Raw genomic sequence first — 24799 nt, 5'->3', positions numbered from 1 at the left:
TAAAACATTCAAGGACACATCAAGTCTTTGATCCTGCTACAGCTTTAATTCTTAAGAGCCTATATAAGGCTGTGCTTTACATTATGCATTAAGGTACTTGTAATTAGGAGCTTGTGGTAATGACCCATTCTCAGGCAAAGTAGCGCCGTTCCTTGTTTTCCATTAACTGCATTGAGGGTTTATTTGCTGAAAATTGAGTTTAATTTGATTAGCAGGAATTGTGAAACATTTGCAACACAAGGTATATTAGCATAGCACTTTGTTTGTAATGAGAGCCAAAAAGCAGTTAGGGGAAGAGCTAATTACTGAAGATTTCCCTTTTAATAAGGAAGGTCTAGCTAAATTTTAGTGCTCTGCTCTCAAAATCCCTGAAGCTTTAACTGCTGGCTAAAAGAAAAACAAAATGGTTTGCAAAAGTTCAGCAGATGTTTTCTGAAAGTCACCGTTGGGCCAAGTCCATCAATTTATTAAAGAAAGAATTCATTTGATCTGAAAATTTGGCAGCACTGGCAGGTTTTTTCCATCTCTTTATTATTCTGATAGTGGTGGATGTTTGCTCCAGAGCAAGGATATTCAATGGTCAGCAAGGACTCCACAATGCTTTCCCCCCCCAGACAGGGTGGTTTGTTCTGCAGCAAAAACCTGCTGTCTACTCACCTGGCTGGGAGCTCTTGTGCTGCCCATCCCAAAATCCCATGAGAACACTTCTAGTCACTCACTGGGAAGGTTTTCCCATTGATTTGAACTCAGGAGCAGTGGTTTTGTGCTCTGTGTTGAGAAACTTTCAGTCTGCCTGGGTTACCCAGAGAGCTCAGACTCCTCCTGCTCAGAGGAAGTGGTGATGATGATGTTGCCAACAGCAAATTCCTCTCTGTCCATCTGTGAGTTCCTTGGAAGTAGCTGTTGGATTATTCCAAATCTGGATAAAAGTCTGGTTGAAATATGTTTTCAGTCAGATAAGACAGTCAGCAGCCAGGTCCCAGGTCAGTAAAAGGTATCTTAGTACTGGAAAACATTTAAACCACCTTTCTAGAGTTTAAATCAAATCATTCATTGAGCAAATCAAATCCATAGGCTCCAAAAAGAAGATGCAGATAATTTGTTCACGGAGCAAAGTGTTTTATTCTTCATGTTTTCCTTCTCAAGAACAGCCAGTCATCTCTTCTGGAAATAATTTTCACTCTTCTATCCTTAATTCTTCTGTGCTTTTGTCATTTGCATAAGCTGACAATGAGGAGGTAACTGTGTTCCTTAAATAGGGTTGCTTATCATTCTGGAAGTGTTCCAAGGTAAAGTAGCCACTTTATTAAACACACAGTGCCTTTTCTTCTCCATGTCCTCTCTGCCTGCTCCAACCCAAACATTCCTGCTCAGCTGGAGTCTCTTTTATATTCCTTTATGTTTAACCCAATTCAGTTCAGCTGCAGTGACGATGCTAGCAAATAAGCAGCTATTTGTCAAAGGGGAATGCAGTTGAGGTGACAGCTGACTTCACCCCAGAGCTGTGGGTATTTCTGCACATCCTGTGAACTCCCAGAAATGTCTGGGGCAGATGATGGCAGTTCAGCTGCTGGATGGTGCTGGAAATCCAGGCCATAGTATTTCCTGCTTTACCAGGAATCCTGTTTTGTTTCTGCTCAAAACAAAGCCATGCTCTCAGAGCTGGTGCTCACTTACTAAATTTAGCCTAAAATTGTCTTTGATCCCAATTATTACCATAATTTTATTAGTAACTAATTAGTTGTGCTGACTAAGTAAGTTTTCCTAATAACAACTTGCTTTATATTTCTTTGTTTGGGGTTTTGGTGCTATAGTAACATTCTCCTATTAACTCTATTTACATAACCACTAGAACCTTATTTTTTCTCTTTCTTTAGCAAAAGTTACTTTGCTCAGCCTTCTGCCAGATTCTTTTCTGTCTTGTGCTTAATTATCCTGGTTTGACTGGATAGAAATTGCAATTACAGTTAGCCAAATATGAAAAACACATTTCCACTCATCTCCTAACTTTAGTATTTGCTCGAAGTTTTGAACAAATTTAATCAGAGTTCATTTGCACCTGCTTTGTGTTTGCTTTTCCCAAATACTCTGGCAGATGAGTTTATTGGTATTCAATAAGCATGCTGGCATCAAGTTTTCAACAAATACTCCAGAATATTTGCAGAAAAAGAAATGGTAACTTTGATTATCCATAGAGGGCTGTTAATAACACTTATTTTATGGTGAGGCAGACTTATATAACTGTATATTTACCCGAGACTGCTCCCAAACAAACTTCAACTCAGCTAAAGAATTAATCACAAAACACAAAAAGCCAAGAGATTTGTTTCAGCAACTCAATTAGGGAGGTTGCAGTGCTTCTCAGCATCTTGCTGCTGCTTTTCTCTGCAATGTCCATCAAACAAAATGGTAATTTTTCCTGCTAGAGTTATGTCAATTAGGCTTTTCCCTCTCTCATCTGTGGCATTTAGAAAACCAAAGTGCAGGATTTCAGTGTATATTTGTTTCTCAGTATTCTTGCCTCATGACTTGTGAAGAACTCTCGGTCTGTTAATGGCTGCAGTTTCCCTCTACTGTTATTTGTTATCCCTGTTTGGTGTGGTTGTGTTGAAATTTGATATTTGCAGTCTCTTTGGTTTGGTTTTCCATTCTTTTGGTTGTTGATGTTGCCACAGTTCACACTGAAATTGATGGGAGTTTTCTTTTTTCCCAGGGTGTTTACAGACTATCCAAATGTAGCCCAGCAGGATTCTGGTCTGAACTGAAATTAACTGTCATACATAGGATTTGTTTATCTCTCCACATCCTTCTGTCACAGATGTTTGTCCTTTGGCTTGTTCCTTTTTCTAATTATTTTTTGATTATATTTTGAAACACCTTCTGTCTAACCAATTTCCCCCCAAATCAAATGGTTTGTTTCTTTCCCCTTCACCTACAGTGATTCCCCCAAACTGAAAGTTATTTACTCCTGGTGGAAAGTGACCTTTATATTCATCTGTTTCATATAAGAGTTGCATTTTGATTCTGCACTGTTGCTTATTCTTGAGTTATAAACCCCCATGTGTTTTGCTGTGTGTTTTTCCCAAAGATGCACAGTGCAAGATGAGGAGGTTATAGCTCATTTTCCATGTTCATGCCCCAAAATTTCTTCCTGGGGTTACCACTGAGTCACAGGTAGGTGATTGAAAATTCAGAGCGACACCAACAGAGCCACCCTGACCAAAACAATGTGACAGGCCACCACCAGCTCCCAGAGCATATAATTTCCTTATTTCCTAGCCAGTTTGTGGAAAGCAAATGCATGAAAATATCCGAATTTCCCCAAATGACATCTCAGACAAGCATGGAAGGAAACTGAAATTGGGCTGCTGGTGCTGTTTGCAACTTCAGCTAGTGAGTGAGCAGCCTGTGCTGTCACCCTGCAGGCAGGGCTGAGCCTCAGCTAGCTGGCTGTGCTGCTGGAATCCTCCCTTCTCCCTGGGCAAGGGCAGGGCTGTGTCAGGAGATTGTCCATCCCAGAGCAGAGCTGCAGACATGGGAACACCATGGAAACGTCAGGATATACCAGGCACACACGGACAGGTGCTGTTTGCTGAACAGAGCAGTGCAAAATCGCTTAGACAGTGTCTGCTCTCAGGTTTGCTGCTGCTGTTCCTTCATCCCCAGCCCTGGGCAGCCTCTCCTTGTGGAGTCAGGAGAGATTAATGGAGAGGAACAGGGAGAGTGGAGGAGATAGCAGAGATACCTCTGCTGGGTAATTACAGGAGCTGTGTGACAACTCATTGATATGCAAGTGCAACTGCTGCAGACGGTGAGAACTCGCAGACAAAAAGAAGATAATTTGACAGCATTAAGCAGAAAGCTTATACAGGGCTGATGGCAGGAAAAAGCACTTTGATTCTGCAGTTCTCAGAGTTGCTCAGAGTTACTCAGTGTGTAACTTCACTGCCTGGTTCAGGTGCTTTGCTGAGCTGCTCTAGTTGGTTCTCATCACACAATCAGTTATCCCAGGGCAGAGCTGCTGGGGGATGCCAGGAGGTGATTGTGGCTTCAGGAATGATGCTCATTCTGACCCCTGTGGGCAAAATAATTTCTGCCTCCAGCTCAGCCACCAGCCGGCTCTCCTCTTGCTCTTCAGTTGTGATGCTCTGGGATGCTCTCCTACCTGGTTTCTCTTTTAATTAGTTATTTGAAATAAGCTGGGTTTGAGAGGGGAAAAGAAATCACATACCTGTAGGAGAGGGAGTTGAGTCCTTTTGGGGATGGGGCAAGGAGGGACCTTGAATATTCTGTAGTTTTGCTTGGGATGGTGTTGAAAAAGTGAGAGGTTGAATTCAAGCAGGTTTGTGTTTCAAGACAAATTAATATGTAATCAATGCAATTGTTCAGGCAATCAAAGCTGATGCCCACAATATTTAAATCACAATTACAATAGGGAAGTTTTGTGATAAGCACAATTAAGATAATTTCTTTTTATGTCACTTCAGTCTTCTAAATTACCTTTTTTTTCTCCATTTGCATTTGGAATTAGGTCTGTTAGCATCATTTAGATAGACATGATAAAAGTTTTCTGATTTTCTCATTCCTTTATTATGAGCCTTTCTACAAGGTTTTCACTGGCAAGGAACAAGTGGAGTGTGAGAACAGGGGAATAATAGGAGAAGCCACATCTTCTTCCATTTCCAACAACAGCATAATGGCTAGCAGTGATCCTCTCCTTGAAAGGAGGAAAGGAGTGTGTCTTTTCACAAGAGAGAATATAAAAAAAAATCAATAATACATGTTTTCTGCTAGTCAGACTTTCCTAGTATCCTTTCCAGTGGGGAAATTAAGGAAAATGTTTTAATTATTTCCAATTCTCTTTGCACAGAAAAACAACGGTGGAGAAAAATGTGAAGTGTTTCTCTGACAATTGGTTTTCTGTAGTGTACACAGCAGTAAAAATAGCTTAATTGTGTAATACTTTCTAGGAAAACCACCTTTGAAATCTCCCAGGTAGAGAGGGATGTGATTTTTTTTAATATCTAAAAAGCTGGAATTTATATTAGGCTCTACCTGCAGACAGAATTCCAATTGAATCAGTTTCCTGCAGAAGTTTTATCCCACATTTCTCGACAGAAAATTCTCGGTCACCCTAACACAAAGGATGCCTCACTTCTTGTACTATAAGTTGTTGTGTCTAGGGGTGGTCAGTCATTTTTTCTCACATTTTAATATGACTTAAGGCCTCATTTTTGTCCTAAGTGTGTCTCAGGTGCTTGGTTGTGCCTCTCTTGCCTGTGATTTCTTGTCTTTTGCACATCATCAGCAGTGAGTTTCCCTTTATGGTGCAATGGGAAGGTCTGGAGTCTCAGAGACTCAGAGGAGAAAAGACAAATTCAGGGCTGAAATACATAAATATTAATGGAAAGGTTTGCTGCATGGGTTGGACTCTGGATCACTCCAAATTGAACCTAGAATTGGAAAATGCACTTTTTTCTTTTGATTTTGGACTTACATGGATAAATGGACTCCTTGGTTTCTTCTCATTGAGTCAAGACATTTGCATCTCTGGTTTTTGAGAGTAGAGAACACAGACCTCAAAAACTGAGACTAGAGATGATAATTGATTGCTTTGAATAACCTTTCTAGCTTGCCTGGACCTCCTGCTAGTTTCTTGCCTGCTTTGATTTTGTCATCTCAGCTGGGGTCCTCACCAGATCTTCTGAAGATCTAATGCCATTGTATGAAGATCTGTTACAATAATTTATCTCCTGACTGTTGCTATAATTACTCTAAATTACAATTAAGGTTTCCACAGCAGGCTGGGGGCTGTTAGGTTTGCAAAAAGAAATATCAGGTACAATTTCCCATTACTTACACAAAACCCTTGGGTTTTTTTCCTCCTGCAGCTGATTATTTGGGTTGAATTGAACCCTCAGCAGTGTAGAGGTTTACACAGAGGGTAGAACTTCCTCTTTCTCTGCCCCTCTCATGGTGAAAGTGCTTTTCCAGGCACCATGCAGGTGTCACAGAGCAGCCCCAGTGAGTGAGCAGAGAGCACTGAAACCCTGCTTGTGTATTCACAGCTCCATTCACTCAGCAGACATTCACCTCTGACAAATTCATGTGAAAATTTCAAAAGGCTGGGGAGCTTCCATCGTTGGCAAGAAATGCTTTTGCATTATTTCATTCGTTATCAAGATGTTACCAAGTCACAGGATAATTGGTGGGAAAACAACAACTTGTCTGGAAACAGCATTGCTTTGGATTGGGATTTTTATATATGTCTGAGAAGGTTTAGGGTTGCTATTCCACCCACTGGACCAGCATTTTATGCAACAAAAATATCTTTCTTTTTCTTTTTTTTTAAAAATAATTTTCTAGGGGAAATAATATAAGCAGTAGAACTGCTGAATTTTCAGAAAAGTCATGGTACCAGCACTACTGGAATGGCAAAAGTTGCCTCATTCTGCAAAACCCAATTACTCCTGATGAACTGATGAACATTTTAGAGTAATAGATGGAAAACATAGATTTAAATGCATTGTAAAAAATCATTTAGAACTTGTAACTATATGGAAGACCTTTGAGAATTAATCCAGGCTTTCCAAGTCAGAACTCAAAAAAGGCACTAGTATTGTTAGCATTCAATAAGTGACTTTTCTTTAGAATGTGTCCAAAGGAACTGATTCATGTAATGAAAACTCTGTTCATGATTACACTTGGAAATGAGATTGATCACAGAAAACAACTGCAGCTGCTTTGGGTAGGCTCAGGTTGGTGCTGAGCTGAGCTGAGGAAGGAGAGGTTTGCAGAAGGCACTGCTCTCCTTCCTAGGGAGGAAATCTGTCCCTTTTTATGTCTTTCACAGCCCAAGCTCAAAACTTGACAGCAATAACCTTCCAAGTGTATCTACATGAATTGGATGTTAGGACTTCAATGAAAGACAATCTCGTGTGAGATTCTTTTGGTTACATTTCAAAGATTTATTCAAACTATATGAGGCTCTCTAAGAAGGAAGCATAAAAGATCATTTTTTCCCAGGGCCTGGTTCAATAAAGCCCAGAGGCTTAAGCATGTCGTTGTGAGCCTGGGACTGGACCTGTGCACAGAAATGAAATCTTAACATAATCTTTACAACAGGCATATTCTTATAGCCTTTGCTGAAGAATGACTTCAGAGAGGTAATTAAAGAGAGATATTTTTGGTGAGTTAAGTGAAATCTCCTGCACAAAATTGGCAGGAGATTCATGCATGAGGTTTCTTTTTTTCTGTCCAGAGTCTATCCCCAGAATGGTACAGAATAAGGATGGTGGGAGAATATGCTCAAAAGTTCTGCAATGTGAGCTCTGTTTGTAAGCTTCCTAATGAAGTTATTTATCTCTGCATGAGTTGATGTTTTCAGTTTCCCAAGAAGTTCCACAGGATGTTAAGGGCATAAAACAGCCTTTGTCACATCATAGGAAACAGTCATGAGCATGAAGTATCTGCACTAACCTTTCTTAAAACAGCATTACTGCAGGTCAGCAGAGTTCAAGGATTCTTCAGATCAATCTTTTTCTGTTCAGGCGCAAGAGAAATTTAGGACAGAGCTTATTGTCGTGAATAAGAAATATTCTTAGATTCTAAGCTGCCAGAATCTCCAAAGTGCACACTGTAAACATTTCACTGCCTCAGTGACAGCTAAGTGAGGATGCCTTGCTCATTATCCATAAAGAATATGTGGCACAGATGAGCCCAGAATGTAAATTTCTAAGGAAATGGAGAAAATAGAATTCATTTTTCATGCAGAAATGTGAGATTTTTTTTTTTTCCACGCCGAAAGGTTCATGGAAAATTAATTAGGAGAAATCTAACAAATATGTTGTGTTGGTAACGCTGTAAAAGTACTTCTCAACACCAAAGGAAATAGGAGAGTCTGCAATCATTGAGGTTAAATGGAAAACGGGAGGAGCAAATGGGCCCTCAATCCTAGCTGTTCATTATAGGATTTTTAAATAAATGACAGAAATTAGCAGAAATGTAAAGAGGGAGATGTCATTTGCTGCACTGTGGTATGAAGTGCAGTAATAACTGTGTTAAAATTCACCAGCACTTCTGAAAATTTGTTCGCATTTTGCAATAGGTTTTGTGACGGCGGAAAAGGTATTTGCACTGAGCAGTGTCACAGTGAAATGTCTGTGTGCATTACCCAAACCAGAGCCCTTCCAATGACACACTGAATTTCCCTGAAAGATGAGGGATTCACTGCAGTGCAGAGAAAACCTGTTTGTTTACCAGCAGGTGAGTTGGAGCCCAATTTGAGTGTCCCAAAACATCGAGAGCCTGGTTGGTATTTCTGGAGTCTCGTATCCATTATTTACATTTACTAGGCTGGGAGGGTGTTTGCAGCAATGTCACACTAACCTCCATGAATTCTTGATTGAGAAATAAAAAATTAACAATATGGACTGATGGGATAGAGACAAGTGGTTTAGAGCAAGCAGAGGGGAGGCAGGCTGGGAACACAAACACCCTGCCAGTGTCTCAGAGCAGCATTTAGTGCTGCAGAACTTCCCCTGAGGATTCATCCCATGAAATCCCTGCCCTTCACACCCACCCCAGAGCTGGGACTGCAGAGCAGTTTGCTTTTGGCTTGGATTTCTGGATTTGCTGGGTTGTCCAAACTTCCCTCAGCCACGGGAAGAGGGTTCAGAGCAATGTTTGGGCTCAATTTCCCTCTCCAGGCAGTATCAGATTGTCTCTCAGAGCCCCAGGAGCTGCTGGGCCCCTGTGCCTCTCTGCTTCAGGCAGGACACCTCCCTGTGCCTGAGGAATTCAGCAGGAATGGCACGGCTGGGGTGACAAAGAGCCTGGGATCAGGGACAGCTCCCCTGGTTAGCCTGTGCACTGATGGGGTGATTATCCAGAAGGACAGAAGGACAGAGCTGAGCTCTGCTGTGGTTTGTTTCTCAGGAGCAGCTGGAGCAGGCAATGCCTGGGATGGCAAGGCTGGAGCTGCACATCCCCAGTTTTACTGTTGTGTTGGTCTGGGAGCCTCACCTTGGCTGCTCTGACACGGGGCTGGGGTTAATGCTTTGGTTGCTCCTCAAACATCACCTGTAGACTTTTCTCTTGTTTAAAGTAGTCACCTCCCTCAGAATGAAATAAATTTCTGGGTGAAAAATGGAGCCAGGCTGTACACACAGGTTACATACAATGCAAAGCACACTATGCTTCCCCCAGCAGTGCCCAGTTGTGTGTTCCTGATCCAGTCTGGCTGTAATTTCATTTATTAGGTGTTGCTTCAGTGATGCTTTTGTGTTCTTTTTATTTTAAAACGGCAACTTCCACTAAAATCTTCTTTAAGTGAAACTGAATTTACTTTCATTTTATACAGACATGATTTCTCTCCCAGAATCTGGTTGTTGGTGTTTTTTTGGTTGGTTTATCATCTTGAAGTGATGAAGCCCTGTAATGTTCCCTTGGTCTAAACAGACAGAAGGACCTGGCTCAGGGTTCACAAACAGGAGAGCTTTCATCTGCTTTGGTTTGGATTTTCAACAAGACTTGGTTTAGTATTAGAACTTTCTGATCAAGAGTGTTTAAGGGATACATTGTAATTAGAAAGCATTTGCATGGACTTCTTATTTTTACTTTAATAATTCACTGTACATAAATCCTGAAGCAGAGAGCTTAAAGAAAAGCTGATTTATTTTGGAATATTTTTTGCACAGGGAAGATTCCAAAAGACAAAGCGATTTCTGCAGGACCCTTGAGGGACACCAGTTGTTAGTGCCTTTTATTACATTGCTGAGATTTAAATTCTGAAATGTGCAGAATATCATCTGTACATTGTTCTGCTTTTTAACCACACCTTTAAAGCAGAGGATCCTCACCTGAAGTGGTGCTGCTCATTGGCAGTTTCTGCTGCCTAATTGAAGGCTTTCACTAGTGCCCATATTTGAAGTGTTTTGCATAATTCATTACACTATTTTCTTCCTGCCTCAGGAAATGATAAGCATCTCTTGCTGTGATCTCTCACTCCAAGGATTAAAACTCTTTTCATATTCACAAACGTTAGGAATTCTAATAGCTGGTGATGGTCAGAAGGGGCAGGGAGGCTGTCAAGTTGGCTCCTGTAGCAGTGTGAAAGTGCCACTGCCCTGAGGGAATATTTAGGGGGGAAATTTCAAATCCATGGAGTGCCCCAGTTCACAGGGGTGAGGGTTTGCAGCATTAAACACAGCCAAGGGAGAGGTATAAACCTGCTAACAATGAGAAATCAGGAGCAAAGGATTAAATAGCTTACATCTGGGGTTGAGACTGAGTGATACATCTCTTTTATTTTGTATGTCTATCAGTATTGAATAAACAACAGCTGTAGCTCAGAAACAGATGAGACTTCCTCTTAGGAAATGCTTCTGTTAAGGGCTTTTTACAGCCCTGTCACAGTTTAAATGGACTTTCAAGCTGTGCTGATGTGAAGTCCCCAGTCTGGAGCCAGGGTGATGGAAGCATTGCTATCCATTTCCAGCTACAGGGACTGTCTTGTTGTCAGAAGTTACGTATTTTAAAATAGAACTCAAAATTCGGAATTTTCTGACACATGACACCTATATAGCTAACTCCCAGGGCACTGATGCCTTTTGTGTAATTCATTTGGCAGTAATAGCCCCAAAATACAGTAAAATTCGTTTAAAGGAAGTACTTTAAACAGTTAAAACTTAATACTGACCAGAAATCGAAAACTCCTTCATAAGGGGGCTGTGTATTACCTTATCCTGGTGAAGCACCTCACTGCTCTCACCAACTGATCCACCCCCAGCCCTTCTTTTAATGCTTGAAATATGCTGTTGCTATAAGGTTATGAAGAAAAAAAGTGGTTATTTCAGTTCAGACATCAAACTCCCCCAGCCCTCCTCCCTCCCCGCCACGAAGCTGCTGCTTTCCCTGCTCACTGGAGATTTTGGGCATGGTGATGGTTTTTGGCAGGGTCTCTGCACTCCTGTGCAGTTCACCACTAGAATCTCACACCAGGTTAACAGGGCTATGGATGTGCACCACCAGCTCTGAGTCCTCCCAGCAAAAAGATGGAAAAATACTTGATTATTTCCACCTCGGTGTAAGAGAGCGACCTGAACTGGAGATATGCTCAAGCTGTGAATGTCAGGGATAAATAGGCAGCTTACAAATGGCATTGAAAATGGGCTGTACTGCTGAGAGGAAAAAAGATTTGGTTTCTTATTGTTCCGCTGGCTTTGGGTTGATTTAAAAAAAGAAAAGTGGCGTGTTTTGATGAGGATGATACAGAGTGATGGCTTTGGAAAGTGCAGGAGCTCTTTTCTTTAAATGTTTTCATTTAAGAGTGAATTTCTTCAGCTGGGCTGTTGCTGTGGCTGGTTGTGCCTGAGCCCAGGCACTGACAGGCAGGAGCAGCTCTGTCCTAGTGCAGCACGGGCTGGTGGCATTAATGTGTCAACATCTGTTCGCTCCAGCAGAGGTACAGCGACCTTGCTGTATCATCATTAATTTCCCCAAAACAAACCAGCCAGAACTAGTGCTGCTGCAAACAATTGGAAGAACATCAGCGTATAGTCAAACTTGTTTAGTCTTTGACATTGACAGAGGGTTTGTTGCTTTTTTTGTGGCTCAAACTCATCAAGACCACAAAGGCAGGGCCTGTGCTCTGCCCAGGGCTGTGGACAGCTCGTCCCAAAGGGCTGTTCATCCCTGGGAGGGTGGGAATGAGCATCCACACTGGAGAGGACCTTGGCTGACTGCTCAGGCTGCATTTTAATCAGAATGCATGGGAGCACTGGCAAAGAGCTCTGTCTTCATTGCTGTGCCTCGCGGCCTCGGAGCGCAGCGGGATAAATGATGGAGGAGGCAACACGTCCCCCTGGAATGGGGGAATTGGGAATTTGTGTTTGTGCCAGGCCAGTCCTTCAGCCCCTGGCATGGGGACAGCACAGCCGTGCCCGTGGCTGTCCCTTCAGGACCTGGTCCTTCCCATTGCTGCCCCTCCATCCCACACCCCAAAGAACTTCTGGGAGCAGCAGCTGCACCCCTGCACACTGCCCTTCCCAGGTGGACTCTGTGGTCAGGGAGGGGTTGGTCTGGGAGGGGTCTCTGCCATCAGAGCAGGTGACAGGGGCTCAGAGCCACTGCTGCCCATGGCTGGTGGCCCCTTGGGGTGGCTGGTGGGGATTGAAGCACCCTGGGCCACCACACTGCCCACTGTCAGTGCCCAGCTCCTGGGAAAGCTGCCCCTCCTTGATGCCCAAAACAGGGCTCACCTAAACAGGCCAGACAAAGGTAGGAGGATACAAAGCAGACAAATGTAATGAAAGCCTACAGGTGCTTTCAGGGCAGACAGAACCCACTTGAGAGGCTACACCCAGAATGGAGTAATGAGTTCTTCACACGTTATAAGTTCTGTCCATGAACATATCAGCCTCAATTCTCCAATTACACCTTCAACCATCCCAAGCCTGCTCTCTGGAATTCACTACTCTGTATATATTTTGAGGCTCTGAGGCAGCCAAATCCCCTTGGATTTTCCAGTTGAGAGCAATGTTTTGTCTACAACGCTGGGAACAGAGGTTTTTAGCACTTTATGAAGCCTAGAACTACAGCAAAGCTACAGATACATGAAGAGTAGAAGCTAAAAATTGTTAAGGTGTCATCCTCACACACATGGGGGACTCTGAGGAGCCCCAAAGGGCAGAAAGAACCTCTTGGTCTATTTAAACTCCTTCCCAGAAAGGGTTTAAATGAAGGGACATCCTTCTTTTGCCCCAGGTTTGGCAACAGTTTAAAATTAAGGAATTTATAGAGGTATAATTGAATCACTTTGTCCCGCAAGCACTAATGATGGCAAATCAGATATATTTGTGAAAAAAATGAATTATTTATTAAGATAAATGAGCAGACAAAAGATAACAGATGGAAGATCTTAATCAGGATTACTTATTACACCACATAAAACTAAAAAAATTTATTACATGATAGCATAACATAAAACAGTGCAGGATATCAAAGTACCTAAGTCAAAGCTAGCAAAAGAAATGGTATTGATTAGGAGTTGAATGTAACTTAGCAGCAAAATGACAATAATGTACACAGATTCCTTCACTTAGCTCCTGGAGGGTGACTGGGAAATAGGTGGAAGAACCTCCACACATTTCCAGGAAAATGCCTAGAAGATTTCTGCTTTGTGAAAGTTTGCTGTGGCTTTTCTAGCTGTGAGTAGCTGTCAGTCAGAAATCCAGCTTCCCTGTCAGATCTCCCTTCCCAGCAGGACGTTTATTGGCAGCTGGGAGATGCCAGGCTGGTGTTGACCCCATGGTGCCAAAATCACTCCCCCAAGCCAGCTTGTCCTGTGTGAGTTATCTGAGCAGTTCACAAAGGACAGATGGGATTTTTTGGGTAAATGCCCTGCTGCTCTTGGTTTTGGTGCTGTTTGCTGGCAGCATCCCCTCCCGTGCCCTGGGCAGAGCTGGCAGGTGTCCCAGTGCCACTGCCCAGCTGCTGTCCCCTGGCAGAGGCCGTGCCACCCCGAGGCACCCAAGGGTCTGGGGTGTCCCCTGCCATGGGCTCTGCCCTCCTGCAGGACCCAAATTCCCTAAAGTCCAGCGCTGAGCAGAGCTGGGGCTGCCCGGGGCTGCCAGGGCACTGCTAATGGAGCTCTGGGGGAAGCTGTGCTGAGGTCTGACCTGTTTGCAGGCTGCTGCTCTGTGAACTGTGCCTGCCTGCCGCACAGCAGCCGTGGGGATGCAATTTTCGGGGCTAATGATTCTGCTGACCTGATGTCCTCACACAGCTGCTTTCTATTACTGCAGCTTAAGTGGGACAGGCCAGGCTCAGGGGACTGCCTTCTGTAATGAGCTGCTGTGCAATTACGGCAGCTACTGCAGGACACCAGCCCTCAATCCATCTCATTTCTGCCTCATCATCTATTTTTATATTATCCTGGCATAATATCATGTGGGCATTCCAAACAATGGGACTTTATTGCTGCTGGGTGTTGTGAGGCAGGGGTGGCCAGGGAATTGTTCTATTGCTTTGCCTCGGTGCTCTGGAGCCTGAAGAAATTATTGACACATTAAAAAAGGAAAAAAAAATCACCAGATATCTTTTTCTTTATGTTTATATAGTCCAGTTAAATTTTTTTTTCCTTGCTAAATTAAGTAGGGAGCATTAATGTCATTTTTAGCAGAATCCATGGAAAAGCTGTAGTGGCTCAACAGTTGACTCCAAAATGCCTTGTTTACCTTGACTTTCAGATTTAGTTTATTGCAGTTGCACTCTGGATCATGAACTTCTAGCATCTAATAAGTATGAAATCCTACTTTTGGCTGACTTATGGAAATTGCCAAGATTATCATAGGTTGCAGCACAGCAGTGCATGTGGATATTTTGCTGAAGGTATGGATAAAGTAGGTTTAGGTTACTTTTAAAAGGACAGCAAACAAAGACCATACATTTTATTGCACACAAAACCTGTGAAATTTTTTGTGCTCAACTCATTATGTGCTGAAGTTTTCTGTCATTATCTCATTATAAGAGCAATGGGATTTATTCCCAATATTAAAGAGGAGCCATTTGGCAAGTTCTGTGCAGCTCAGGTTGCTTTGTGAAAGTGAGTTCCAATTTCAAAGAGAAAACCATGTTGTTTGCCAACTGCTTTGTGCCAGACACAGAAATATACAGAATCTTCCATGAGAATCACTGTGTAAGTTAGTTAGAACAAGTGTTTCAGGAATTGTTTTCCTTTGAGTTATTTATTTGGCAGAATTTATTCTGGTTATACCACAGAAAAGATTACGTTATGGCTGAGCTTCCTACATTAAGTGAACTGTCCATGATAACTACTCCACATTTTGCAGACTGATTTATAGAGCAAATTTAGCTTAAAAATCTTAAACAGCCAGTATTAACTGAGCATCACAAATATTCCTAGGAAGTAGTTAAGGGCAGATATATTTCTCAGCAGCTGCTAAAGTCATTGCTTGTATGCTTACTGACTTAACAGAAATTTGGAGTAATCTAATGCTGTTATCCATAGCAGTAAATAAACTGAGCAAAATTTAATTAAAGATACATATCTATGAAATATGAGTCTTGATTCCCCCTGTTCTCCCTTCAGCATATTCCATTCATGTATGCCTTTAATATATTGGATTTTTTTAGTGGGCAGCCATGTGTAACAGCCATAGGTAGTTATGTTTAGCCTTGTGGAAGCCCCAGAGAGCTGATCCTGCAGGATATCCCAGGAATTTCTCACTTGTGCTTTCAGGAGAAACTACTGAAGAGCAGCATTTTGCCCTCGCAGCTTCTCTGGGGCCCAGGGTGCTGATGAAAAAATTAAACTTCAGCTTTTAAAAATATATGTGTTCATTTTCATGTCCCAGGCAGAAATCCATCTGAGACTTCTCTTTCCTACAGAGTCTCAGTTTGGCTAAGCTGTTTGTATTTTGAAGAGAGCAGGTCCTATAAATAAACCTCTTAAAGTCTTCACAGCCAGCTTAAAAAAAAATCCAGTAGGTTAATTAAGAAAAATAGTTTTAGTTTAGAACTTTATCTGAGCATTAGTCAGTACAGGGGTAAGAACACAACTGAAAAAAGCCAACCTCCATGAGTTAAGATTTTTGGGTCAAATCCCACCTTCCTGACACTCAGGAGCTTTGGTGACCATGAAGGATTGGGTTTCTCATGGGACATGCAGGGTTCTTGGCAGTGGAAGGAGTGGGGCTGTAAAAGTTAATTTTGCTGCACTTTCCAGAACTGCTTTTAGAAATCAAGAAGGAGGTGAATGGAAACTGATGAATTAGCAAGAACTGCTTTAGCAAGAAGGTGATCTCTCTTGCATGCATATTTTTCTATGCTTTTGATGGAGAGATTTAAATATGTTTAAAGAACAATTTAGATTTATAGCTATATTTATCATGATTACTTCAGTGAGTTTGGCAGGATGCATTAGAATTCCATGTTTCACAGGCACATTGCTTTAGGAAGTGAAGTATTACAATATGCTTTTGCTTGTTTTTCTAGCTTTGTCGACACAAAAAGTGCCAGCCAGTACATTGCAATATTCCTAAAGGCTTGTTGGCTTGTTTGGCTTTTTCTTTTCCTCCTCCTGTTCCCCTGCTGTTGTTTATCCCAGAGAAGCAGAGATATTACAGGTAATTGTTCCCATCATGGAGTCAGGGTAGGGAAGAACACTCAGCACAGAGCTGCTTCTTTGCACCCTGTCAGAAAACAGCTCAGACTCTGCTGGGGAGCCACAGTCACAAAAATGTTCTGAATCCTGAGGAGCCAGGCTGGCCACTGCTCCAGGCAGCCAAAAACCAGCAATCAATCCCACAGCCCTCCCCACCCCCAGGTGGAGTCCCAGTTTAATAGAAGGTTGCAGCACAGTGATTATCAAATTGTAATTCTTAATGCTGCCTGAGCTCAGGGAGACAAACCTTTAAATGTGGAATTTCGCTTTTGTTCAGGTAAATGCCAGGACATCACAGGAACTTGTCAGGGCTCTGCCCTTGCTCTCCTCAGGGCAAATCTTGCTGAGTTCCCTTGCAGGCTGTGACTGCAGCAGGTTCAGGACTGGGTAAGAGAGGAGCTGTTGCTCTCCAGGATTGTCTGTCTGGCAGATATTTTGGGTCTTTAAAAAAAAAAAAAAATCTGTCTTATCGTTGACAAGTCCAATCTCATTAATATTATTTTTAGGTTTATATATATTCTTCGTGCTTAAAATCCTCTTTGCCTAATATTCTGAAATACAAACCACCAGAGATGGTTTTGTTTAGCTCATTCTAAGTATTTATTTTCAGCTTTATGGTTTTTTTGTCCTGCTTTTATTTTTTTTTTTAGTCCCTTCTCTCATTCCAGAGGAACCTGGGAAGGTGGAAAGATAATAAAGGTAAAAACTGGGTTTTTTTAAAATGTATAGGAGTCAGATTGATGTGAGAAGGTGAAAAAAATTGAGAAAATATCTTTTTTAGAAAAATCAGTGACAGAAAAATGGCTTCACACGTGGATGAGATGGGACAGTTCAATGCAATGGTTACTCACCTTCAGGTCCATGATAGACGAAAATCCTGGCTCAAAACATGTACCTTTCAATTTTTTCCCACTTTTTTTTGTCTTTGAACCTTGACACAGGGAATTTCATGTGCATTCAATACAAAATTGACATTAAATGAGCTTTCCAGTTTCATGTTTGAGGAGCATTCCTCGTTCAAGGAAGTTTCCTTTATTTCTTCCTGGTAAGGTGTTGGCTTGAGATATATAAGAAACAGCAGCTCTTTGCCTTCTGGTTTAGAATGGCAAATACTGTCCTCTGTTCACTGTGGAGAGAGGAACCACAGATGCAAGCACCTCATGATAAGACCTTGCTAAATGCTAAAAGCAGTAAACAGAGTTTCAAAGGCTCTTTTTGCAGTGTTATCACCATGTCGATGCTTTTGTCAGTATTCATGGGATTCCTTCTGTAAAATGGGAAGTTCTGTGTTGAGTGCAAACCTTCAGGAATGGCAAAAAAGCCATTTTTAAAGATGTTTCCTGTCAGTCACGTCTAGCTTGTAGCACAAGGAGAATAAATTGCATTTTTCTTGAGACAGGGACATAAACCCAGGGTTTTGTTGTGTCACAGAGGGATTATGGGGACAGAGACAGGCATCCCTCAGCTGAGCCCTAATTCCTGCTGCTGAGATTGCTGTGGTTTGAACTGGGGCAGAAATGTCCCCTGGGGGGGCAGCAGGAGACAGGGGATGCACATCATCCCTGCCACAAATCCTGGGGCAGAGCAGAGCTTACTGCAGGGGGGAATCTCCCAAATATTTGCCATTTGAAACCGGGATGAGCTGATTGTTGGCAGCAGCCTGTGTGCAGCCAGCTCGCTCTGCTCCACCTCTGGAGCAATTAGCTAATTATGGAAACATCACCACAGGGACTTCCTCACCCAGGATGGGGGGAGTAAATGGATTTTGTGTCCAGGATGGCCTGGCTGTGGATCTCAGCTCTGCTTGAGGAGCTTGAGGGCTGGCAGTGCCTTCTCCCAGGATTTAATTGAGTGATCACCCTGTGACACACAGACACTTCCTCAAAAGCCTCAGCACAGAATGACTGGGACTGCAATCCTTTGTCATTCCTGTTCTGCTGCTGCCGTGTCTTCATTCACTGCCTCCTCAAACATGACAGCAGCTACAGCTGCTGGGCTAGAAATTACAAGTTTCAGGAACAGGGGGGTAGGAGTGAGGGGGAGGAAGAAATCAGTCATACAAGTAGTGTGATAATTCGCTGCATTAAGGTACAGAAACTTAAATAAAAATCGCTGTTGAAACTTTTAGGTAATTGTCAGGTCTTCACAGACTAACAATAGTCAGCTCATTAATTTCATGACTGTTATTTGACCCATAATATTAAATTAATGTGTTTTACTGTTTATTAATTAAACATTAGCTTGAGGAATGTCATTATTTTAGGTAGAAACACTCCATCTTTGTCTCCACTGGTAGAGTGATGAGTACACTATTAAAGATCCCAATCCCTCTGGTGTGAGGAGCATTTTGCAGAGTTCCCAGAAATAACTCAGGGATTGTTCAGATCCCTGTGTCCAGCCTGGGTGCAGATGTTCTCCCAGCTGTGCAGCTGCACTGTTTCACCAGGATGGCTCTGGTGTGACAGCCTGGCACTCTGCCCTGCCCACCAGGGTCAGCTGGAGCTGCACTGCTCCACCCCAAGCTTCTCTTTGCAGTGTCACTGCATTGAGTTATTTGTCATTCCATTTGATAATTTTTCATTAGTATGCTCGGTGAAGAAGGTGCTAATGGAATTTGATAAAAATGTGAAGCTGGGAGGAATTGCTAACGTGGAGGAGCTGGGTGTGCTACCCAGGAAGAGATGGATGGGCTGGCAGATTGAAATAAAAGTGAATTAATGTTAGTCATACCAAGGAAAAGGTCAGGCTTCTAGGAACTCACTGGAATTCAGCTGCTGGGCAGGGATTTATCAGACAATAACTTGGAGAAGAAAGATGGGGCCATAATATGTCCAGTGGTCCAGCTGACCACTGGGTGACTGTAAAGCACCAGGAAGGTACAAAAGTATAAAAGAGAAATACAGCCTTTGGACACTCAAGGTGAATTATTAAAAGAGAAGAGTAATTGCCTTGCAAGGCATTAGTGGGTCCTGGCTGGAATTGTCACACTGTTCAGTTCTAGTCACATTTCTTGCATAGCTGATAGAGAGAGCAGATAGGCACCTCTGACAGAGGGTTTGGAGCAGGATTTATGGCAGCTTCAGGAAGCTCCACTCCAAATTCAGGTGTTTTAAGACAGGTTTTTAGTATATCCTTTACAATATGTACTTTTAATCATTTGCCTCCAAGAAAGATGTAATTAAATTGATATACATAGAGTGTAACTCTACTGAGTGTGTTGGTAGAAAGATGTTCTTGTGAGGAGACACTACCCGAGTGACCTAAGGCAATGCCAGCAGGGAAAGGGGGGAATGGCTTTATGGATGGCTCATTTTGGAAAGGAAAAATAACTGCTAGCACTAAAGAATATTGATGAAGAGGAATAACAAAAAATAAAAGGCAATAGGTTGTTTGTAAATAAATGGAATTGAAATAAGTTCAGTTCTGCTTGTGTGTGAGAAATTCTTGAACAGCTTCAAAAATCCCATTAGTGACAAAGATACTTGTTTCAAATAGAGCCGAACCTGGTTTTGAATGAGGTTAAATTAAATAACTCTTTGTGGTTGCAGGTGCCATGTTGTGATGTGACAGGAGTTCATTTCCATTCCTAAATTCCTTTGGAATCAGTTCTTGATGAATCCACAGATGTCTTCCATCGAACAGCAGCTCTGCACACAAATTGTCTCTTTTTCTCAGCAGGCTGAGCTCTGCTCATAAACTCTGTGCTCTCCTTCCCCTTGCCTCAGACAGGGTCATGGTTGGGCACTCCCTCTGCAGCTCCTGGAGCTGGGAGAATTGGTGATGTCCTCTGGAAACGATGATTAACACCAGGATAAAGGAAGATCTATTCTCCTGCAGACAGAATTATAGCTAGGTGTCAGTCTGGAATTTGTGAGGAGATTATTAAGGGCTTTTCAACCGAGCAAAGTGGTGACAATGTTGTGACATAAAGTTCTAACAAAGATTTTTTTGTTTTACAAACACGGTTTAACAGCCTTCAGGGTCTAATAACAGCTTATTAAGTCTTGTCTGTTGTTTGACCCATGATATTAAAGTATATGTGTCTTAAAGCATTTAAGTTGCTTTAATATAGCTGATGAATTTATCTGTATTGCCAGAAGTGGATTTTGTGAAGTTTTTCATAGCAGTTGGTTTGTATCTCCCTGGTGTCAGACCCTGACCTTAACTGAGCTCAGTGCAACCCTTGAGTGGCAGAGAATTCCTGTTGTTTGTGCTCAGTGCAGCTTTGGCTGCTGAAGTCCCACTGGAGCTCCAGTGAGGCCAAACCCTGGGCACCTGTGCCCTGCAGAATGTCCCTGGGGAGAAGAGTCTGGCAAAAAACCCCAAAACTTCCTTTGTCCCACTCCACATGGAGTGTGGTCTTCAAACTGTGTTCGTCTCCCACTGTGGAGCTGAGCTGGCCTCTGGTCAAAGTGAATCCTGTCTGTGTTTGAATAACTTCTTGTTGCATTGCTCATCATCTCTGCTCAGAAACCAATTCAAAATTAGCACAAATAGAAACATATTTTTCCAGTTCTCATCTGGGATGTTTCCTGGGTTTCTACCCAATGCTCCTGAATTTTACTGTAGTCTTCCAATATCCCTGTTGTTGCCTTCTGATGTGCATGAGAGGTGAGCAGTGTCAGTGTGAAAGACAGCTCTCCTCAGTTCTGTTCCCTCGAGCCATAACAACCAATTGATGTCAGTTACCTCAAAAGCCAATTAATCCCACTCCTGTTTCGTTGGATCAATACTAATGCATTTTTCCTGTAATTTTCAGGTTTTGACATCGCTGGATGCCAGCAAAGCTGAGGTAGGAAATTCTGTCTTATCCTGGTGGAATGTTAAATAGCTTTCTGTGCCTCTGCTGGAGGGGGCAGCTTGCTGACACTTGTTGGGGTGAAAGTTTAAGTGACTTCAGGATGACATTTGTGCTGCTTCTGGTGCTTAATGAGCCAATATTCGGCATTCTGGTCATGGCATAACAACGTTTAAGCTCATAAATTCCTTCTGGGGAGGTTTTGTCACTGTGCAGCTCTTTCTGAAGATTTCCATGGCACCAAAACTTCACAGTTCAGAGGTTTGTTCAGAGTGCGTTTTATTTCCCAGCCCCAGAAGGTGCAATCTGACTTTTCCCTTTGAAAAGGACCTCTGCTCTTCCATGTTTTCACTCTGCTCCTCAGCCAGGCAGGTTTTTGTCTGCTCCAGAGGCAGTTCTGGGCTTGGCACATGTTCTGTGCACCTCCATGCCTGCCTTGGCCTCACTCTCCTTGCACCACACGAGCTGCTTGAACAGACTGGGGCATGAAGCAGAAGTTGAATTTTGTGACTGAGTTCTCACTGAATTGTGGAGTGCCATTGGCAGAATTGCACATTATCTACCTTGGGTGCCTGACATTGCTGTAGGTTAGCCTGATCCTTTTGCTCTCACATTTATTTTGTCAGCTTTTCTACTGATGTGTGAGTGCTTCTGAATGGTCTGAGGGTGTTCTTAGAGGTGAAAACATCCTGATTATTGGGGACTGTTTTGAATAAGCTCTTGCTGAAGCAAAGTTGGCAGTCCTTTATTAGCAGCACCGTGTTGAACTGCATTTGCCTCTGCTGAACAGTGCTGCTGAGCAAGTCACTGCACTTGGAATGACTGACAGGGATCTGAATTCGGTGCACAGCTCCTGACTCATTGCCATGGAATGGCAATTGGAAGCTCAGTGTCACTCTCTGAAACCCTTCTTGGACTCACAGGAGGGAATCTGTGATGTGCTCCAAAGCTAATGTTTAACTGTGACACAATGTCTAGGTGACTCTAACTGCTGGAGTCAGATAAATTTTTAATATGAACCTTTGGTAAATTAAATTGCATTATTAAAGAGAATAGATAAACTGTGCTAGTTACTTTCAAGAACAAGAACACGAGTCCACTTGCATACTGCAGAAGAATGAGATCATTCATTTTTATTTAGATTAAGACTGTAATATCACTGTTCAATTTAGCTGGTCTGATTCAATTGCATACTTGGCTTGTCTCAGGGAGTTTCGGGAGTAGGATTTGTATCTGTTTTTTTCACTGTTGCACTGTTCAAAGGTTTGATGCTGTTATATCAAGAGCCCACTAATAAATAGTCATTTTCAGTTTCTTGTTTTGTAATGGGATTTGGGGACCTGAGATTTGTCACAGTCCAGGTATTACTATTGACTTTGCTGCCTTATGTACAGTCTGTTTTCTTATTTATTTGTAAAATGTTCTCATGTACTTTTTTCTCTCGTGTGTGTAAAATTCTAGGAATATTGCAAGTTTCTGAGTCAGTCAGCTGAGCTGCTTTGTTTGTTGGCACTTTAACCCCTTGAAAACCTTGAGTTAACACATTTGGTTGTTCTTGAGGAGCTCACTGGACCTGCTGACTCTGTAGGTGTGAGAGATCCTGCTTGGGTTCTGTGCCTCCCATTCCTCAAAGTACTCAGGAGGAGTGCCAGAGCTCCCCAACACAGGGCAAATCCCAATTGAAGGTAAAGGATAATTAAATATTTTCCTGAATCAGGGCATTAATGTTGTTTGGAAATAGTCTGGCTGAATTCAGTGGAGTAACTCACAAAAATAGGCATGCAGAAGTGGTTGCTGGTTGTTTTAGTCAGAGGGAATTTTCTTCTTGAGGGATCTGACTCCTTTGACATAATGGCAAACTTCCCCAAAAGATTTCTTCCTGAGACCTACACAGGCATAGCAGTGAAGTTCTGGTGGATCTTGAGGCCTGAATGAACTGTGGGGATGACAAGACATGTAGGACATTTCCCCAGGTTTGACAGCAGTGGCCCTGTGTTTTGCCTGATTTGATTTTATTTCATTTTGCTTTACTTTTGGGTTGTTATGAACAGTTCTGGTAAAGATTCACCCCCAAATCCCCTTGTTCTGGCTTACCTTTGTGCCATGTCTTGTCTCATTAGAGCTCCTCTGGTTTTTGCTGCTGTAGTGCTCATGTGGAAGATCTCTGGTCTGCTTTTGAATAAAAAAACACTTCTGTTTGTTTTCTAAAACCTTTTCTTGGAACCTCCACTTGGTTGTTCTTGAACTGTTGATCTGAGTACTCTTGAAATTTGTTTATTCCTTTTCCTTTGTTCTCAGGTGACACTGCTGTGTTCCCTTACTAAATTTTGTATGAAGTCTGGGTGAAAACTTCACATGTTTGAGCTGCTATTGAATATTTTAGGAAGATACAAAGCAGCTGGGGTTTTTCCTAAGTGCTGCTTGCCACAAGAACATCCAGAGGAAGCTGTCAGGTGATCCCAGGACCTTCCTTCCAGCTTTTCACACAGAGGGGAAACAAATAGTGACAGAGTCAAAGCTGTAGGCAGCGAAGCCTTCCAAAAATAATTGCCAAGTGTGCCCACACTGTGTCTGTTAGGGTCATAGGCTTGTAAATATGCAAGTTAGAGGCATCTTGAAAAGGCAGAAATTATGCATAGGTAGCCAAACAGAAAGATTTTTATCACAACTTACCCTGGTTTCTTGTTCAATCACCTAGCCCCTCTTAATGCCATTACAAAATTGGGCTGACATCAGTTTCAAATGCAGCTAGAGCTGTAGCAGTTGCCATAATATACAAAATAAAATAAATTTTTCATGTAATTTGCTGGAGCAACAGGTTGAGGAATTACTTTTTTCAGTTCTGCTGACTTTATCTGCTGCAGGTATATGGCAGCTAGTCCTTTCATTGCTTTTTGCATGTACATTTTTGCCCATGAAAAGGTGTCTCATTCAGCAAAGGATGTGACCTTCCAGAGTGTTCTTCTTTCTAATTAGCAGTGAGTATAAATGATCTTTATGTTAGGGAAAGCATAATTTCTTCTCCTCTTTCTGAAACAAATGGTGTTACCAAAATAGAACACAGAAAGCTTCTTGTGATTCCTGTTTTCCTCGGCAATATTTGAATAAATGATACAGAGGAGTTCAAGGCTGCCTTGTGAGAAGTGAGAGGTCATGCCTGATTGAAATACAAGTTCAGCAGAACTGTGTGTTAGCTCTCTGCCTGCTTTTATGGGAGGAATGTCAAGGCAGCCTATTTTTTCCTCTCATCAAGAAAAGGGTGCCAATATGTCTCAATAAAACGGAATCAAAATCAGCTCAAAGCCCAAGGAGCTTATTAAATCAGAGTTTACAGGAAAGCTCAGAATAATAAGCAGAATATGGCTCTAATGATAACAGAAGTGTGACTGATTTATACAATGATCCATCAGGTCCCTGATTATCAGGAAATGCCATTGTTCAGCCCCCCAGCTCCCTGGCATGGAAGGAACAGCCCAGGCCTGGGAGCAGCGTTGTTCAGAAAAGGCAAGGATATGAATTCCCTTCATCACCATGTGGGCTGGAGAGAGGAGAAGAGCCCAATGACAGGACAGACAATTTGTACTGATTTTTGTTTGTTTGTTTGTTTTTGTTTGTTTGTTTGAGCAATGCAGCCTGCCTGCAGGGAAGATGTCTGTGTGAGCCATGGGAGTGATGCTCACGCAAGGTGCCATGGCAGAGGTCTGAGAGCCATGCAGGGTGTTTGTGCTGGCTGAAATCATTGTCTGCTGGCCTTGCAGGAATTTCTGGGGTCCCAGGGGGAATCTCAGACTGTCAGGATTCCCTGTGTACTGCAC

At 42.4% G+C, this 24799-nt stretch overlaps 1 protein-coding gene across 1 annotated transcript in view; it reads left to right on the top strand.

Moving 5' to 3' along the window:
- Positions 1-24799, top strand: part of RBFOX1 (RNA binding fox-1 homolog 1) — a 1091692-nt gene that overhangs the window by 238117 nt on the left and 828776 nt on the right. Inside the window, exon 6 of the mRNA XM_085074907.1 lies at positions 20946-20978. Within this exon, the coding sequence (XP_084931033.1) occupies positions 20946-20978 (33 nt within the window). The remainder of the gene's footprint in view (positions 1-20945; positions 20979-24799) is intronic.

The sequence above is a fragment of the Lichenostomus cassidix genome, chromosome 14, assembly GCF_008360975.1.
Source record: "Lichenostomus cassidix isolate B80296 chromosome 14, HeHo_3.0, whole genome shotgun sequence".
Taxonomy (NCBI): domain Eukaryota; kingdom Metazoa; phylum Chordata; class Aves; order Passeriformes; family Meliphagidae; genus Lichenostomus; species Lichenostomus cassidix.
This window is presented reverse-complemented; position numbering and strand designations above follow the sequence as displayed.